The 18,478-nt window shown below is 45.4% G+C and overlaps 2 protein-coding genes across 2 annotated transcripts in view; both read left to right on the top strand.

Annotated features, from left to right (window-relative positions):
• LOC141581415 (uncharacterized) overlaps positions 1 to 18,478 on the top strand; it is a 578,148-nt gene that overhangs the window by 211,247 nt on the left and 348,423 nt on the right. The gene's annotated exons all lie outside the window — the stretch shown is intronic.
• Positions 1,883 to 6,268, top strand: LOC141581719 (uncharacterized). The gene is made up of 4 exons (XM_074387984.1): positions 1,883 to 1,937; positions 2,074 to 2,199; positions 2,317 to 3,046; positions 3,146 to 6,268. The coding sequence occupies exons 1-4, from the start codon at positions 1,883 to 1,885 to the stop codon at positions 3,201 to 3,203; spliced, it is 969 nt and encodes a 322-aa protein (XP_074244085.1). The 3' UTR covers positions 3,204 to 6,268.

Here is an 18,478-nt window from a genome sequence, read left to right as displayed (position 1 = left end):
GAGATTGTGCCACTGCACTCCAGTCTAACGACAAGACTGAGACTCTGTCTCAAAAACAGAAAAGAAAAACCTCGACGATATACTGAGAAACGAAATCCAGCAACACATCAAAAAGTTAATCTACCATGATCAAGGAAGCTTTATTCCTGCAAGGCTGGTTCAGCATATGCAAATCAATAAATGTGATTCTCCACATAAAGAGAACTAAAAGCAAAATCCAGATGGTCATGTCAAAGGATGCAGAAAGGCTTTCCATAAAATTCAGCATCTATCATGTTAAAAATCCTCAAAACACTAGGCATTGAAGAAACATAGCACCAAATAGTAAGAGCCATCTATAACAAACACACAGCCACCATCATAGTGAATGGGCAAAAGCTGGAACCATTCCCCAGAGAACCAGAACAAGACTAGGATGTCGATTGTCATCCTATTCAACACAGTACCAGAAGTCCTGGCCAGAGCAAGCAGGCAAGAGAAAGAAAGAAAAGCCATCCAACCAGGAGAGAGGAAGTGAAATATCTCTTTTCACAAACAGTGTAACAATATGATTCCATACCTAGAAATCCCTTCAGTCCCTGCCCAAAGGCTCCTAGAACAGATACATAATTTCAGTTGATTATCAAGTCTCAGAATACAAAAGCATTGTACAAAAAGTGGCATTTTTTCTCTCCAAGGTTATGGAGAAAAAGGAACATGTATATCCTGCAGGTGGGAGAGTAAATTAGTTCAACCACTGTCAAAAACTAGGTGGCAATTCTTAAATGGTATTCCTCAGTGGCATTTCTATACACCAACAATGTCCAAGCTGAGAGGCAAATCCATTCTGCACCCCCACTCGTAACAGCCACAAGAAGAACGAAATACCTAGGAATACAACTAACCATGGAGGTGAAAGATCTCTACAGTGAGAATCATAAAACATTGCCGTAAGAAATCGGAGATGATGGCTGGGCACCGTAGCTCTTGTCTGTAATCCCAGCACTCTGGGAGGCCGGGGCAGGCAGATCACCTGAGGTCAGGAGTTCGAGACCAGCCTGGCCAACCTGGAGAAACGCCATGTCTACTAAAAATACAAAGTTAGCCAGGTGTGGTGGTGCATACCTGTAATCCCAGCCACGCGAGAGGCTGAGGCAGGAGAATCACTTGAACCTGGGAGGTGAACGTTGCAGTGAGTTGAGATCATGCCATTGCACTCCATGCAGCCTGGGGAAAAAGAGTGAAACTCCATCAGAAAGAAAGAAACAGAAAAGAAAGAAGGAAAGAAGAAAGAAAAGAAAGAAGGTAAGAAGAAATAAAGAAAGAAGGAAAGAAAGAGAAAAAAGAAAGGAAAGAAGGAAGAAAGAGAGAGGGAGGAAGGAAGGAAAGTTGAATGAAGGAAGGAAGGAAAGAAAGAACGAAAGAGAAAGAGACCAGAGATGATACAAACCAATGGAAAAACATTCTATGCTCGTAAATGGGAAGAAATAATGTCAAAATGGCCTTACTGTCCAAAGTAATTTACAGATTCAATACTATTATATCAAACTACCAATTCATTTGTCACAGAATGAGAAAAGAAAGTATTTTAAAACTTATGTAAATCCGAAAAACAGTCCGAATAGCCAAAGATATCTTAAACAAAAAGAATACAGCTAGAGGCAACACACTACCCAACTTTTCAAACTATGCTGGCTAGCCATATGCAGAAGATTCAAACTGGACCACTTCCTTTTATCATAGAAAAAATCAATTTAAGATGAATTAAGGACCTACATTACAAAATCGAAAACTATGAAAATCCTAAACAAAAACCGTCCAGGACATACCATTCTGGACATAAACCATAGCAAATATTTCCAGACTAAGTCTCCAAAAGCTATCGCAACGAAAACATAGACGCATGGGACCTAAGGAAGCGAAAGAGATTATGCTCAGCAAGAGAAACTGTCAACAGAGTAAGCAGACAATCTGCAGAAAGGGAGAAAAATTTTAGAAACGATGCACCTGACAAAAGTGTCATCCAGAATCTATAAAGAAATTAACACAATTTTAATCAGAAAACAAACAACTCCATTAAAAAATGGACAAAAGACAAGAACGGACACTTGTCAAAAGACATTCATGGGGTCCGCGGCGGCCGGGCAGGCAGGAGCCCACAGGGCGAGGCGAAGGCCGCGGCGGGGGTCGGGGGCGGGAATCGAGCACGGGGAGGGAGAGGTAGGCTGGGTGGGTGGGCGCGAGGTCCGGGCCGGGCGGGGCGATGCAGGAGGCGCCGCTCTCCATCCCCATCAAGCCCAACAACTTCCCCGCCGAACGGTGGCGTCTGGTGAACAGCCCGTGGTAACGGTCCACCCGCTGGGACGGCCGCGGCGAGGGGCTGCTCATCCACCAGCCGCTCTTCGAGGTGGAGCTGCTCAGCCCGCCCGGGCCGGGAGGCGGCGGCGGGGCCGCGGGGCCGGGGCCGAGCCCGGGCTCTTCACAACCACCAACTTCACCAGCTTCGTCCGCCAGCTCAACGTCTCCGGCTTCCACAAGGTGGTGCAGGGGGGGCCGAGGCCGGGTCGGGGCCGGGGCCGGGGGGCGGTGGGACGGCGGGACCGGCCCCTCCACCACTTCCGCAACCGGCACTTCCGCCGCGGCCAGCCGCAGCTGCTCGTGCACCTCCAGCGCCGGACAGGCTCCAAGGAGGCCAAGCTGGCGGCCGGCCTGGAGGTGCCCTGCCGCCCGCCCAGCGGTTTCCAGTGGCTTCCAGCGGCTGCGCATCACCTTGGCCTCCGCCTCCGCCGCCTCGGCCGCCGCCCCGACCCCGCTGTAGCACCGGGAGCCGCCACCTGCGCCGCAGATTCCCGGCCCGAGCCGCACGGACCAGGGGCTGTAGGACAGTTTCACCGGTCACTTCGGCGACGTGGTTTTCCCCCTTACTCCTACGTAACTTCATCCCACGACCGCAGTACTTTTCCCATGAAAAGTTTAGATCGGACCCCAGTTCCTCGCAGAATATGGCAGAACTCCCTTGGAATGCACCCCGGGCAAGTGGAGACATCGCCACGTTTTCAGAGAAACGGTAAGGTTACAGAGCCATTTACTTGGCCTGTTCTCTGTGGAGAGGGTATTTCCTGTTACAGCCCAAGTGTGAGATCGACTTTATGTTCCCCGCCTCCAGATCCTGTTTTGCTGCCTCAGTGGTGCGTGCCTGTTGTCCCGTCTGCTTGGGATGCTGAGGTGGGAAGACTGCTTGAGCCTGGGAAGCGGAGGCTGCAGTGAGCAGTGACCTCGCCAGTCACCAGGCGTGGTGACTCATGCCTGTAATCCCAGCACTTTGACAGGCTGAGGCAGGTGGATCACTTGAGGTCAGGAGTTCAGGGCCAGCCTGGCCAACATGGTGAAACCCCATCTCTACTATAAATTTAGAAAAATAAAAAATTTGAAAAATAAATTTTTAATTATAAAAACTATAAAAGCGAAAGTGAATTTCTAAATGAGATACTAGTTCATAAAATGTATAATTTAAAATTTAATAATATTTAAAATGTAGAGTTCCTGTAAAGGTAAGAAAAAATAGTTGAGACAATAGGAAATTATAATTGCTTATTAGTATTTTAACTTATAATTTTCAGTGATTATAAGGTTTTGGTAAGTATAGTCAAATAACAACCTCCCGATTTTTTATTGGGAGAAGGAAAGAAGAAAAAAGGGAAAGAAATTAAACCTCAACTTAGTTTTCCAATTGTTTTTTTTTTTTTTTTTTTTTTTTTTTTGAGACGGAGTCTCACTCTGTCGCCCAGGCTGGAGTGCAGTGGCGTGACCTTGGCTCACTGCAACCTCGGCCTCCCGGGTTCAAGCAATTCTCCTGCCCCAGCCTCCTGAGTAGCTGGGATTACAGGCACGCGCCACCATGCCTTGCTCATTTTTTGTATTTTTAGTAGAAACGGAGTTTCATCATGTTGATCAGGCTGGTCGCAAACTCCCAACCTCGTGATCCACCCCTGTTCGGTCTTCCAAAGTGCTGGCATTACAAGTGTGAGGCACTGTGCGTAGCCCAGATTATTCTTTAATATAAGTTAATAGGCAAAGGCTGATAAGAAAAGAAGTTCATAAATGACAGGTTCGATTTTAGTTAAGGAAAAAAAAAAGGAGACATGATTATCACCTGTACCTTTCACGAATCTAAAGTGATTGAGCGTGAATTCGGTAGTGTAAGTGTTCTCTGTGAATTAACTGTGGGAGGTTTGCTTGTGTTACTCAGAAAGCTTGTTCTTTACTTGCCAGCCAGGTGCGGTGACTCACACCTGTAATCCTAGCACTTTGAGAGGCTGAGGCAGGTAGATCACTTGGGGTCAGGAGTTCAGGACCAACCCGGCCAACATGGTGAAAGCTTATCTATACTAAAAATACAAAAATTATAAGAAGAAAAGCAAGCATCATGCATCATTTCTTACATGCTAATTGTGTAAAAGTGCTATACGTTCCTTTATGGAACATGGCTTTTATATAGTTGATTTTTGTGGGTTCTTTTTGCCTTTTGTTTAAAAATATGCATTGCTTTATGTCAGAGCTTGAACTTTTAACTTTTAAACCACATAGTTTATGGTATCTACATTTGTCTTTAAAATAGTTTTCATAGAGTTCTTTGACGTCTAATGAAGACTGATTGCTTTTAGGTCTGCTGTATAGCTGTGGTATTAGGGTTTCTTTCCATTGTACTCCCAGGATAATCCCACTGTTTTTTTCCTTAATTTTTATTTTTTTTTGAGACAGAGTCTTGCTCTGTCACCCAGTCTGAAGTGCAGTGGCACCATCTTGGCTCACTGCGACCTCCGCTTCCCGCGTTCAAGCACTTCTCTGCCTAGCCTTCCAAGTAGTTGGGATTACAGGCGCCTGCCACCACACCCAGCTAATTTTTGTATTTTTAGGAGAGATGGGGTTTCACCATGTTGGCCAGTCTGGTCTTGAACTCCTGAACTTGTGATCCACCCACTTGGCCTCCCAAAGTGCTGGGATTACATGCCTGAGCCACCATGCCTGGCCCTCGAATAACTTTCAATGATTCTGTTTCTCCCTGGGCACATACTTTAGGCAGAGGGACTTCCCATTTTCCCTCCTTCTCTTTTCGTTTCTGTTTAATCATACTGGAAAGTGCTTTAGCTTGAGGTTGCCCCGCTCTGTCCAGCAGATAGGCAGATACTGCTCCCTGTGGAGTCTTTTCATCATTCTTCTGTTTGGTGTTTCTCTTTTCATGCATCTTGATAGTCTTTTTCATTTGTATTTTCTCAGCACGGCACTGTTTATGGTAAAGCTTAGCTTTCAGACCAATCATTTTCTTTGCCTTCTTTGAACGTTGATGAGCCTCAGGACTTTCCTTCTTTCTCTTTTTCTCATGGTCATCCAAACGGTATCCATAGCGTTACGAGTTTAATTCAATATATTCATTCTGTGGCATGGTGACAGCTGCAGAGCTGCCAGAGGAAGCCCCTGGGGTGTGAAAACGCTCAATTTTCAGGTCTCAGAGACCGACGAGCCTACGGTGTGCAGGCCATGACAAGAAAGCTATTTTTTATTTATTTTTCTTATTTTTTTGCTATTTTTAATTTTTAAAAATATTTATTGATTTGAGGTGGAGTCTCACTCTGTGGCTCCCTCCCGAGTTCAAGAGATTCTGCTGTCTCAGCCTCTTCAGTAGCTGGGATTACAGGCGCCGGCCATCATACCTGGCTAAGGTTTTTTTATATTTTTAGTAGAGATGGGATTTCTCCATGTTGGCTAGGCTGGTGTTGAACTCCTGACCGCAAGTGATTCGGCCACCTTGGCCTCCCAAAGTGCTGGGATTGCAAGGGTGAGCCACCTCACCTGATTCTTCTGTATTTTTAATAAGCTCCCAGGTGAGGTGAGTGCTGGCTAGTGGAGCACATTTTGAGTGTCATGGATCTGGTTCATGCCCTCGTGGGCAGTGGTGGCTCATGTCTGTAATCCCAGCACTTTGGGAGTCTGAGGTGGGTGGATCACCTGAGGTCAGGAGTTTGAGACCAGCCTGGCCAACATGGTGAAACCCGTGTCTACTAAAAATACAAACAATAAAAATAAAGATAAAAAATAACTGGAGGGTGGTGGCATGTGCTTGTAATCTCAGCTACTTGGGAGGCTGAGGCAGGAGAATCTATTGAACCCGGTAGATGGAGGTTGCAGTTAGCTGAGATCCTGCCACTGCACTCCAGCCTGGGCAATGGAACAAGAGCTAAACTTCATCTCTAAATAAATAAATAAATGAGTAAATAAATAAATAAATAAATTAAGTCTGGTTCATGTCCTACCAGCCATTTATAGATGTTATACTGAGTCCTGATACAGGTAACTCATGTTCCAAACTCCAGATTTCCCCCAAAATATATAGGAAATATGAGGCCCTAAGAGGGAAATGTTGCTGAAGATGACACAGCAAAATGGAGTTTGAGACTAGAAACAAAAGCGCAGATGAAGCCTTTATTCCCATGTCACTTTCAACATCAAATATAAATATCTAAGAGGACCCCTTGATCTGGGCCCAGCCCTGAGCCGCTTCTGTGGCCTGTCAGGGAATGCCAGGAGCCTTGGCACTTCCCGAAGGTTGTTTGCCAAGCAGCAACCAGGCGGTGGGGAGGAAGAAGCCAGTTTCATTTCCTTGCTCCAGGACCTGGAAAGGTCTGACCCTGGAAAACACCCCACCCAGGGTATCGGTGACTTCAGGAGCCCCAGAGATCCATCTCTCAGACACCCTGCACAAGGGCCGTGCAAGACAGGACCTGTTTAGGCCCCTTCCTTCCACCCCAACCCTTGTGGGGCCCATTATTCTCCTGAGAGCTTCCCTAGGTTATTTCCACCCACCCCCGCATTGATCTCCAGCCTTGGAGCACCCTCACACTTTCCCCGCCTGTGGAGACTCCACAATTATTCCCCTCCAAAGACCCCTCCCCAAACTGCCTCCTGGCATCAGCGATGCTGTCACACCTTGGTGACTGCCTAGGCCACCCCCTTCCCTGCCCCAAGCACCTCTGAGTCTCCATCATGACTTCCCCAGGTCTAGGGCTGTACTGAGACTGCACAGCGACCCCGACACACAGGGCTTTCCTCCAGCACTCCCTCAGACATCCTGCCCACCCTACAGGGGAGACGAGGCTCCACCGCCCCAAAAACGCGGCTTTCTGGACCCACACAAGGCACCTCTGTCACACAGGGGTGACCCTAGGAATCCCACTCCAGATATTCTCGGGCCTTCCACCAAGGGAGACACCAAAGGTGGAGGAATCCCCTGGAGAGGATCCTCAGAAACCATCCTCAAAGCCACCATCACAACCAGAAAGACCCGAGGAAGAAACGTGGTCACGAAACCCATCTCCACATACACACTCCTCCCAGCGGCAGTTCTAGGGACCCCATTCATGGTCACCTCACCCCATGGTGACCTGAAGACGCTGCCCCAGGTTAAAGGGAAAAGAAAGGAAGAGTCCAGCAGAATTCCTGAAGGAAAATCCATTTTCCTTTATTCATTATGCATTGGAGCTAAAGCGCAGGGCACGAAGGGTTTTATAGACAATTTTAAGTTCTTAGTACAATTTTCCACGGAAACTTTAAAAATTAACAATGAAAGAGATCATAGATAATAAACCCATCATAAGTACATTATCAGTAGGTTTCAGCAATTCTCATTTTGCTGTTTAATTTCAAGTATCAATTCCAAATATTCTAGGAGTTTTTTACATCAAATATCAGATACAATATCATTAATTATGAAAGAACATACGTAACTATCTAACAAGTGAAGCTGAGAAAAAAATATCATTATCATATCTAATACAAATGTTAATATTTAAAACAGATGAATTTGTGTATTCACCAAAGAGTAGTCTCTACAAGCACTGAAGGCTTTGCATGAAACGTTTTAACATGTTTCATTTAATATTTCATCTTCAGACACAAAATATCAATACATGAAAATATTCAGTTGTGTATACAGGGCCACAGATTATGTTTGGAGGAGGAAATCACAAGTCAACAGTGGGATATACCAAACCACTTTATTGTGAACATAAATGCAAGAGGCCGGGCACGGTGGCTCCCACCTGTAATCCCAGCAGTTTGGAAGGCTGAGGCAGGCAGATCACGAGGTCAAGGGATCAAAACTATCCTGGCCACCATGATGAAACCCTGTCTCTGCTAAGAATATATAAATTAGCTGGGTTGGTGGTTCATGCCAGTAGTCCAAGCTACTTGGGAGGCTGAGGCAGGAGAGTCATTTGAACCCGAGAGGTAGAGGTTGCAGGGACTGGAGATCTCGCCACTGTGCTCCAGCCTGGCAACACAGCAAGACTCTGTGTTTTGGTATGACCAGTATGGGCCTGGGGGAAGATGAGCTGATTTCATCTCTCCCTTTATTACCATGAGGTGGGAGCCTCATTTCACATATACAGATTCCCTTCAAAGACGAGATGAACAGGCCTGAACCCCCATGGAACTTGGAGTAATGACAGCCTTGTCCCCATGCATTCTATCTTCCCACACTTGTTGTTTCGGGCCATCATGCATTCAGTGCCTCTGTGGACAGAGATCCAAACCCAGGCACTCTCACAAATCTGGGGCCAATTCTATAGATTTTTGAATTCCAGCTCAGTTCAGATTGTCACCTGCTTGGGACTGTGGGTGACTGTTGACTCTGCAATGGGATGTGGTGTGTCTATGTGACAGTAGTCTTCCCCAAGAGTTGTTCAAGAAGGTAGTGCCCTAGGAATGCCATCTGGACTCAGTGGAACAAGAAGGGCAGAAAGCACCTGGCAACCACTGTTCATGCCACCATCACCCAGCTTCACAGTGTGGTTATTTGAAGAAATCTGTGCTCTGTGAAAATCCTAATCAACAACAACAAAGTCAACAATAGCAACAACGACAACAAGAAAAATTTTTAAAAAAACATAAAAAAAGAAGATCCTAATTTTCCTGGACTTTTTCAGCAATAGAAGTGCTATTTTGTAGTCTTTACAGTTGAGGAGTCCAGGATCTTATAATGCTAATTTCTGTCTTTAAGGTAAGATGGCATTAGTATGCCGAATAGCGATGAAATCCATGCTGGCGGCCCTTCTCATAGTGGCGACATCTTTATGCAAGTCTTTGTATTCACATGGCGGTGACATAGCCTAGGAAAGTCAATTAAAGAGAAAATGGGTACAATTTTTAAAAAGGCTCCAACATTTTTAAAAAGGCATCATTGATGAGAAGCCACACATACAGATTCCTTTGGAGGGTTCCCTTGTAGCTGCTTTGGCTGAGTTTTACAGTGCCGGGTTCTGAGGATGCAACTCCCTGCCCATTCACCAAGGTAGTCTCCTTTAAGAGCTATGAAAAGATTGCCAGAGGCAAGACAAACTTACTTTATAAGTTGAAAATTGGGCTCATTGCTTGGTGATACTGTCACATAAAAAATAAAATAGGGCTCCAAAAGATTTTCAGAGTATTGTGACAAGCTTGTAACAATATTATCTGTTACCTGTGCACTTGTTCCTTCAGCATAATCAACATACACTTGTGCCAAACAATCAACTTACTCAGTGATTCAAATTCTACCGAATCCTTAGTAGTTACTACACACTCCAAGCAGATTTTAATGAGGCAGGTGCGTGCAGGGCTGCTTGAGAACACCCAAGAAGCCTAATGATGGAAGCACCACAAGGTGCTGCTTTACTTGCACATTGTGGTAGAGAAATGTATTATTCCAAAGTACCACCGAGACACCAGAGACAATGCCAGTTTTAAATGTGTCTGTCTCAGTTGGAATTTTCCTGTGTACTCACCAAGAGTCATAAACCATAAATCTTACATTGTCCCATGAAGCCATTTTCACTGAAACTCATGTCGTTCCTACACCTAGTACTTGAAACACTGGCACCTTATACAGTCTAAGCACAAGTCTGTCAGCCACTACTGCTTTGTCTGATAAACTCCTGGGACTGCACCGAGATATACAGAATAGACAAGGACACGAAATTGCAATTGCTGAAGTAAAAGACAGCCAAGAGCAGTAAGTGCATTGTCTATTTAGATATAATTAGGAATACAACTGCATTTATTCATGAATGCTATGTGAACAGGTAGAAAATAAAAAACTCATTAAGAACAGATTAAATTTAACTAAAAATATTCTGAATTATGGTCAAAGCAGTGAGAATATCAATAACGTTTTAAAATACAGATCCATGGCCGGGTGCAGGGGCTCATCCCTGTAATCCCAGCACTTTGGGAGGCCAAGGTGGACAGATCAGCTGAGGTCAGGGATCGAGACCTGCCTGACCAACATGGAGAAATCCTGTCTCTAATGAGGATACAAAATATCCGGGCATGACGGTGCCTGCACATAATCCCAGCTACTCAGGAGGCAAAGTAGGGGAATCGCTTGGACCCAGGATTCAGAGGTTGCAATGAGCTGAGATCGCACCATTGCACTCCAGCCTGGGCAACGAGAGCGAAACTCCTTCTCCTAAAAGAATAATAATAATAATAATAATGATGATGATGATGATTCTTGTATAATGCATAAAAGACTTGAAATATGATGCCAAAAAAATAAGCACTTTGGTCTGTTAATTTTAAGGCTTTCATTTTCCTAATCACTACTTAATCTGATTTTGTCACAGATGTCGGCTTTTGCGGCCAATGGGAAACTCCACTAAGTGACTTCACAGCCTTACCTTCAATCTCTCTGCTTTATCTTTGCGAAGAAAACTAAATAGAAAACACAGGTCATGGTCGTATGCCAAGGCACGCAGGTCAAAGTAATATTTCGTATAAACACTGGCAGACACATGAATATTAAACTCAAGTAGCTCCAAAAAACTCTTCTCCATCTTACTCCTGGGGGAGGAGAAACACAATAAAGCGAACACAGGGCAATTTTAGTCAAGTGGGTTATCTTTAAAAATATTCTGAGCTACTAGGATGCTCAAAGTTCTGTTTTGAAACAAATAAAGGCTGAGTGGTTGGGTCCTTACACTAATGTCCAAACAAGGCACAGCTGCTTGGGGTCTCCTCTGCATCCCAGCAGCCCAAGTTTGGGATGAGGGAGAGGTGGAAGCCTCTTCTGCACTCCTGCTGCTGCCTCGGGGCTTATTCTTCACAGTTCCCTTAGGGCAGCTGCGCAACTCAGACTCCAAGCTCACTCACAAACCCCGCAATGGTGATGAGATGACAGGAATGATGGGTACCATTTCTTAGCTCTGAAGGAGCTCCAGGCATATTTCCCAGGACAATAACAGGAAGGGACTTGCTGAAGTAGAGAAGCACCAACAGGAAGATGGGGCGCATCACCATGGCAACAAGGGGACCCATGGAGAGCCACCCTATTACCTCGGAGGAGGAAAAACCGTAAGGCTACAAAGAGAATTCATCCCAAATAAATACATAAGCAAGATACATTTTATGGCAAAAAGAATCCCCTTCCCTCTGCTCCAGCACACTCGGCTGTGTCAAGGAGGCATAATGCAAGTTTCTGCTCACCTTAATATTAGGAAGAGACTGGGGAAGAATAACATTTCCAATTTGAAAGGCAGAAAAGTCAAGGAGAGTCATTTTGGCTAAACTCATATTATAATGTGATTTATAGTAGGGCCCTGGCCTTAACACATGCAGTGTTGCTCTTGAATTGGGAATGCAACCCTAAAGAACTCGGCATCTGTCACCCCTGGACAGAACAGAATGTGGGGGAGTTGGAGGCAATGGGAGAGGAAAGCCCTGGGAGCCGTCCTCTGCCTCACGGTCATCCAGCTGCCCTCACCAAAGCTAAATTAATAGGTACACAGTTAGAGTCATTCTGGGTGCTTTCAGAGTAAGCCCTGTAATGAGTTAATTGCTTAAAAATGATCAATATCTGAACAATACATTTGGTTTCTTGGTTTGAACGTTTTAACCTTTTACCCATTGGCCAAGTAAGCAAATGCTTGAAAGTGGAGGGCAGTTCGACTCTAAGTCAAGATGTGGGGATCTCATTTGCTGAACGTAAAATCCAACTGAACCTACTTCTAAAATTAATATCCTGTTCACGTATCCATAGGTCTATAGAAATGTAAATGAAACAATATTTGAATAGACAGGTAATCAGGTCGTGACTTACTACAGAAATTAATGGCACTTCCCAGAATTAGTGTAGCTATTTATAGGGGTTTAATCGCTGAAGAAAAGAATTCTGTCAACAGCCGATTCATCTTCTAAGATTTCCGTTTTTTTTATTTTTTATTTATTTTTTTTCTTTTTATGTGGAGTTTCGCCCTTGTTACCCAGGCTGGAGTGCAATGGCGCAATCAGCTCACCGCAACTTCTGCCTCCCAGGTTCAGGCAATTCTCCTGCCTCAGCCTCCTGAGTAGCTGGGATCACAGACACGCATGCGCCACCATGGCCAGCTAATTTTTTGTATTTTTAGTAGAGACGGGGTTTCACCTTGTTGACCAGGATGGTCTCGATCTCTTGACCTCGTGATCCACCCGCCTCGGCCTCCGAAAGTGCTGGGATTACAGGCTTGAGCCACCGCACCCGGCCGATTTCTGGTTTTTTAAACAGCTAGTTGACTGAACAGCATACCCTTTACAACACAGCATTTCTGCATAGTGGCTACTCAGTTTAACTCTCTAGAAAGGATATATATTCCGGGAAGACACATCGATGTTGGAACGTTTTAAGAAAAATCTGAGGGACAGCAGTTATTTATCTGTTAAGCTGACACTCAAAATGGGATCATTGCAAATAGTCAAGAGGAGTAGGGTGAGACACATGTCTATTAAATGCTTGGACGTAATGCTTTTCAGCTTCCCAAGATCACAAACAGAAGCAGCCTGTTCAGACCGTAGCTCCCGGTGTTTCTCCGTTCACACACAAACAGCTCTGTTTGGAACCTGTCTTCTTGGGGCTGGCCTCTGCCTCCACTGCTTCTGGAGCTCACTTCTGTGGAAACCTGCACTTATGCCTGCATGCTCTCTGATCTTGTGACTGGAAATCAGAGCCCCAGGCAGCTTAGCTGCAGGTTTTGAGAACAATTCAGCTGCCAAAATGGCAGAACTAAGTGTTCATGATTTGAACAAATTTGAAACCACCTTTGCAAAAACTGTAACGGAGAAAATGATGACAGTGAAAGAGGATTGATGTGACTTCATCTCACTTCTAACCTCCAAGCTGTCCTTGTTCTTTCCTACACAGAGGCCAAACTAACTTTGGAAGGAATGTAGTTTGTAGTTTAACTTTGAAACCAAAGATGGTAACAACCCTTTCCCAAAACAAACCCCTTTCCCACCTGGGAACTAGATAGATGACCTTTCCACAACGAATAAATTAGCCACAAGATTAGAAATTGTGGCTTAGGAGTCATGAGGCTGAAGGCTGCAAGAATTTGAACCTGCCCATATTGATCCTGGGAATAACTTCACTATTGTAAAACCTAAAATCAGTGCTTGAGATATTTTGCAGACGTTGTACTGGGATCAGGTGACACCACCCTCACAAATCAAAGTGGCTCATATGGTTTTCTGGCCCCAACCCAGCAGCCAACTCAATGCAGGAGGACAGCTTCAACGTTGCCCTATGATTTCATCGCTGACCTGATCTGTCAGCACTCCCCACTTTCTGACCCCCTACCCACCAAATTACTCTTTTAAAAAACCATCCCAGAGTTTTCAGAGAGACTAATTTCAGTAATAGTCAAACTCTGGTCTCCTGTACAGCTATCTCTGCATGAATTAAACACTTTCTCTATTGCAATTATCCTGTACTGATAAATCAGCTCTGGCCAGGCAGCAGAGAAGGAGAAATCAGGCAGTCACAAATCTTGCTTCCTTTTAGGGAACAGTTTGCAGTGGATGACTATGATTAAACTCCCTTTAGCATTTGCAACTTTCAAAGTACTTCCATTTGTTTCAAATTCATTTGCTGTCATACTCTTTGGTAAAATGGCTACCCCAAATATCACAATTATCACTTGGTTTATACTATTAGCAAAGTGGTGACAAAAATGTTTGTTTGTTTGTTTGTTTCTTAGAGAGAGTCTGGTTCCCTCACCCAGGACTGAAGTGCAGTCACGTGATCACAGCTCACTACAGCCTAAAGTTACCAGGCTCAGGCAATTCTTCCACGTCAGACTCCCAAGTAGCTGGGACTACTACAGAACCTGCCAACACACTTGGGTAATTTTTTAAAAAAATTTTTGTATGGACAGGCTTCACTCTGCTACCCAGCAGGTCTGAACTCCTGTGCACAAGTGATTGAATGTAGATATATACACACTGCAGTGTATCTACAATATAAACTATCTTCAATTGCAGCCATACACTGAGGTGATTCTGAATAGCAATCCTCCTATCTGGAGTCACGGGCAAAGATGGATCACAAAACTAACTTGTGCCACTGCCTGGCATTGTCTTTTCTGATGGTCAACGTAAACAAGAGCTGCTCCCTTGTCTTGCACCAGATGCGGCCGACACAGCTGTCCTCACTGTCCAGCGGGCACCCAGGGCAGCTCTGCTGGAAATGCCCCCCTGCTCACCCTGCCTGCCTGCTTCAGGGCCCTTCACTTCACAGCAGTCATAAGGCCAAATGGGAAGGGAACCCTGGGGAAGCTGTGTTGCAGTGCCATGTTGGTGCATCTGGGAGGAACTCCATGACCCTGCGCAGCTCCCGAACTCTCGTAAACAACTACTGGCCCCGAGCCTGCTTCTGTGAATGTCTGAGTACCCAGGGAGCCTGTGAGTGTGGTGGGCATGGCGTGATTCCCCAGAAATGCTTCTCACACTGCGGGAGGTGAATGTGCAAGCTTCTAACTCATCAGACCAATTTCCAAACACATGCAAGGTTAATGGGGAGGAGCCAGGGCAGAGAAATCTGTAGCTATTTAACATCATATCTCAAGGTTACTATAAAAGCAGATCTTCAGATTAAAGGGGGAGATAAAGACAAGCAAAAGCAAATATACAATGGGTGACTTAGGTTAAAGCTGTAACTGCTGCATAGTCCAGAGGCCTTAAGACATGAAAAGTGGCCAGGTATTTCAAAGGCCTGATGTTTGCCCCTTCAAAGGGGACTGAAACTGGCAGGTGGCTTCTAAAAAGCTATAAAGATATTTACTGCAGTGTGTCTTTCTGACAGCACACTTGTAAGAGGTTTGCCAAAAAACAATCAGAAAAACACTTTTCAGTTTATCAGCCAGTTATTACAACAATATCACATCAAGACTTACCCATTAATGCTGGAAAATATAAACTGCTATACTAAAGCTGGATAGATTGAAGTCTGTGGTCTTATGCCTACTTCCTTTATGTGCACAATGAAACCTATAAAGATATTTCTTACACTGATAACTTGGAGAGCAAATGAGGCATGGAAAATGATGGCAAAGTTTGCCAAAACCTTAGAAACTCACATTGTCTCAACTGCAACATCCTTGGGATTCTGGCTGTCATCTGCACTCCAGTGACGACGATTTCCCCAAAACTTGGAGGCCAGAAGCGTGGCTCCGAGGACAATTTGTTTCCAATTAGTAGGACAAAGATCGATGTTAGCATTCGTTAAAAGGCGTTCAATGTACACCTGCCAAAGAGAGCACTTGTCTTTGATTTCAGTTCTGTTTCAGTGTGGTGATATCATTTAAGAATGAAAGACTTCTGGTTTTTGCCAGAACGTTAAGTGCCTTTTATTCTCATGTTGTGCAGGGAGTTTGCTCACACAAAGCAAGAGGCCAAGTCACAGTCATAGTCAGATACTTCTGCAGCATACTATGCCCACAGAAATTTTCATGCCAATTTCATTCACAGGGATGTGAGCATGAAGAAAGGCACCTTCAGCACCTTCACACTCATGAAAGGGAGCACAAACACAGTCCTGGTGCAGATTAAGGTTGTTCAGGTAACACTACAGTGCCATCCGCATGCAGCGTCACACCTGGCTGGCAGGTAGATAGGAATTTTACAGGTATGCCATGCTAGGACGTATAGCACGCAAATCATACTGAGAATACTGCTGTCTTCTCCTTTCACAACAACTCACCCGCTTTTGGGACACAGGCTTAGGAACTGCAGGTCAAGAGTGCCTCCCAGTGTGGGCAGGCAGAGAGCATGACAAGGGCAGGTCTCTGTTGCTGAGAAACAGTCCCTGTATTCAGCGCCTTGATGAGGAATGCTTGTGAATGAATGGAGGGTCCTGCTCACAGCCCCTACTTTCCATGTCTCCACAATCACTTCACAAAAACTTATTTCTTGTCCTCCAGTATCTGCATTCAGTCAATTCTGGCGGTTTGAAGGCAGAGAGAGCTGCCGGCCTCTCTATCCTTGGGGTGGCTGTAAACCCGCCAAGCAGTTTGTGAGATAATCTCAGAAATGATTGTCTATCTGTGCAGTCTCTATCCTATAAAGAACTAGAAGAAGGACCAGCTGAGGGAAGGTTACAGAGATAAGCTGTGAGATGTTGCTACCTCAGAGGGTGCTCTGTAGAAGAGTATGACTCTATGCTACGTGAGGTCTTTGAATCAAGGTGAAAGAGAAACAGTTTATTTTAAGAGAGTTCATTTATTGTATGAACATTATCAGATCGGTGGCTCAGATCTGGCAATGTTCTCCAAAATCAACTGTGTTTTCCAAATCACATGACCCTTGAACATGACATGTTCTTATGAGAGATCCTGCTCCCTTTCTCCAAAACCCTGCACTGTCGGTTTTTCAAGGAATAACCCTCCCTCCTAGTGTGCAACTCCACAGTACTCATGAGAGAGCACTGAAACAGCACTGGCAAGCCCTCAACTTCCTGTCACCTTTACTGGTAAACCAGTGACCCGCTGACACTCATCGATACCACTTGCCCTCCTGGGTCAGTGAGAAAGTTTCTCTTAACATCGACTCTTCTATCAGCATGATGGATCCTATCCACTTTTGCAGAACACTGTTCCCCAAATCACCTCTTCTTGAAGACTTTCTCTCTCTCTGCCAGAGATTTTCCCCAATACAAATGTGTTGCCTGTTCCCATCCTGCTCTCCCCAGCTCCCCCACGACATCCTCTCATTTGCTCACAGTGTCATGCCCTGGTGCCAGCTCCTTGCCTCCCATCTCACCTTAACCAACCCCCACCCCCATCACTCACCTGAGACTCCTCTTGCTGAGGTCCCTGGAGCTTTCACACCCACAAACCAGAGCCCTTCACCCCAAGGCTCCACTCCGCAACCTGGCCCTAATCTTGTCCAGGAAATTGCCATTGGCCCAGCTCCTGGAGACTAATAGTTACATGTGAGTTACCCTCCTCCAATCCGTGTGTAATCCCTCCATGGCTACCTTCACTGGCAGGCTGCCTGCTTCAGGTTCTGGGCCGCCACGTGCCACGGCTCACCTGTAACAGCCTAGTTGCTACTTAGTCCTCTTCACTGTCCCGACCCCTCTCCCAACTATGGACTACTCTCCCAACAGAACTTGGGATAACCTCTAAATTAAGAACACTGCACTCCCCTGCTCAAGATCTACCATTAGTCGCTGCTTCAAACGAATAAAACCTCTACTTCGTCCCCTGGTCTGCAAGCCAAAGGGCTCTGTGAGCGATGGCTCCGCCTCTGCGGCTGCATCTTTTCCGTTCTTTCTTTCATTTCTCTCACAGTCGGGCTCCTTGCTGTCTGTTCCTTGAACACACGTGAAATGTGTTCCTGTCTCAGTCTTGGCACTCAGCCCACTGCCTATAATGCCAGCATTCCTTATCATCCTCGCTTTATAGTCAGGTCACTGCTTAGATGTGACCTCTCTAGAGAGGCTCTTCCTGATCATTCTATCGGAAACAGCGAGCCCCTCCCATCACTCTCTCTGAATTGTGCTTTATCATTTTGTTATTTGCCATTACCTAAAAAAAGAACTGCTTTCCTCATTAAAACAAATGCCTCATAAAGACAAGGACTGTGCTCGACCTGTCCTCTGCTCTACCCCAGCATTTAGAAGAGTGACACAGGGTTGGCATCCCAGGGGTGTTTATGGAATGGGGACCTTCCTGGCAGCCTGTAGCACTGTGACCCCAGCCTTTCCTATCGCGAACCCTTTGTTCTTATCACATTCTCCTGCTCTTCCTCCTCGCACTCTGGCACTTTACTGGAGGCGTGCCCCTCACATGCTGGTGGTCTTTACAGAGCTATCTTTTGTCCATCTTCTCTTTTTTCCCTTTTCCTGAGTAGCTGTGACTATAGGTGTGTCCCACCATGTCCGGCTTGTCCACTTTCATTCTAAACAGTTTCTTTGCATTTGAGCATCTACTCTTTTTCTCTTTTTTTCCCCAGAGTGTTGCTGTTGTTGTGCAGGGTGGAGGGCAGTGGTGCAATCTTGGCTCACTGCAAGCTCTGCCTCCCAGGTTCCAAAGATTCTCCTGCCTCAGCCTCCCAAGTAGCTGGGATTACAGGTGTCCACCATCATGCCCAGGTAATTTTTTGTATTTTTTAGAAGAGACAGGGTTTCACAGTGTTGGCCAGGCTGACCTCGAAC

This window comes from Saimiri boliviensis, chromosome 1 (assembly GCF_048565385.1).
Source record: "Saimiri boliviensis isolate mSaiBol1 chromosome 1, mSaiBol1.pri, whole genome shotgun sequence".
Lineage (NCBI taxonomy): Eukaryota > Metazoa > Chordata > Mammalia > Primates > Cebidae > Saimiri > Saimiri boliviensis.
This window is presented reverse-complemented; position numbering and strand designations above follow the sequence as displayed.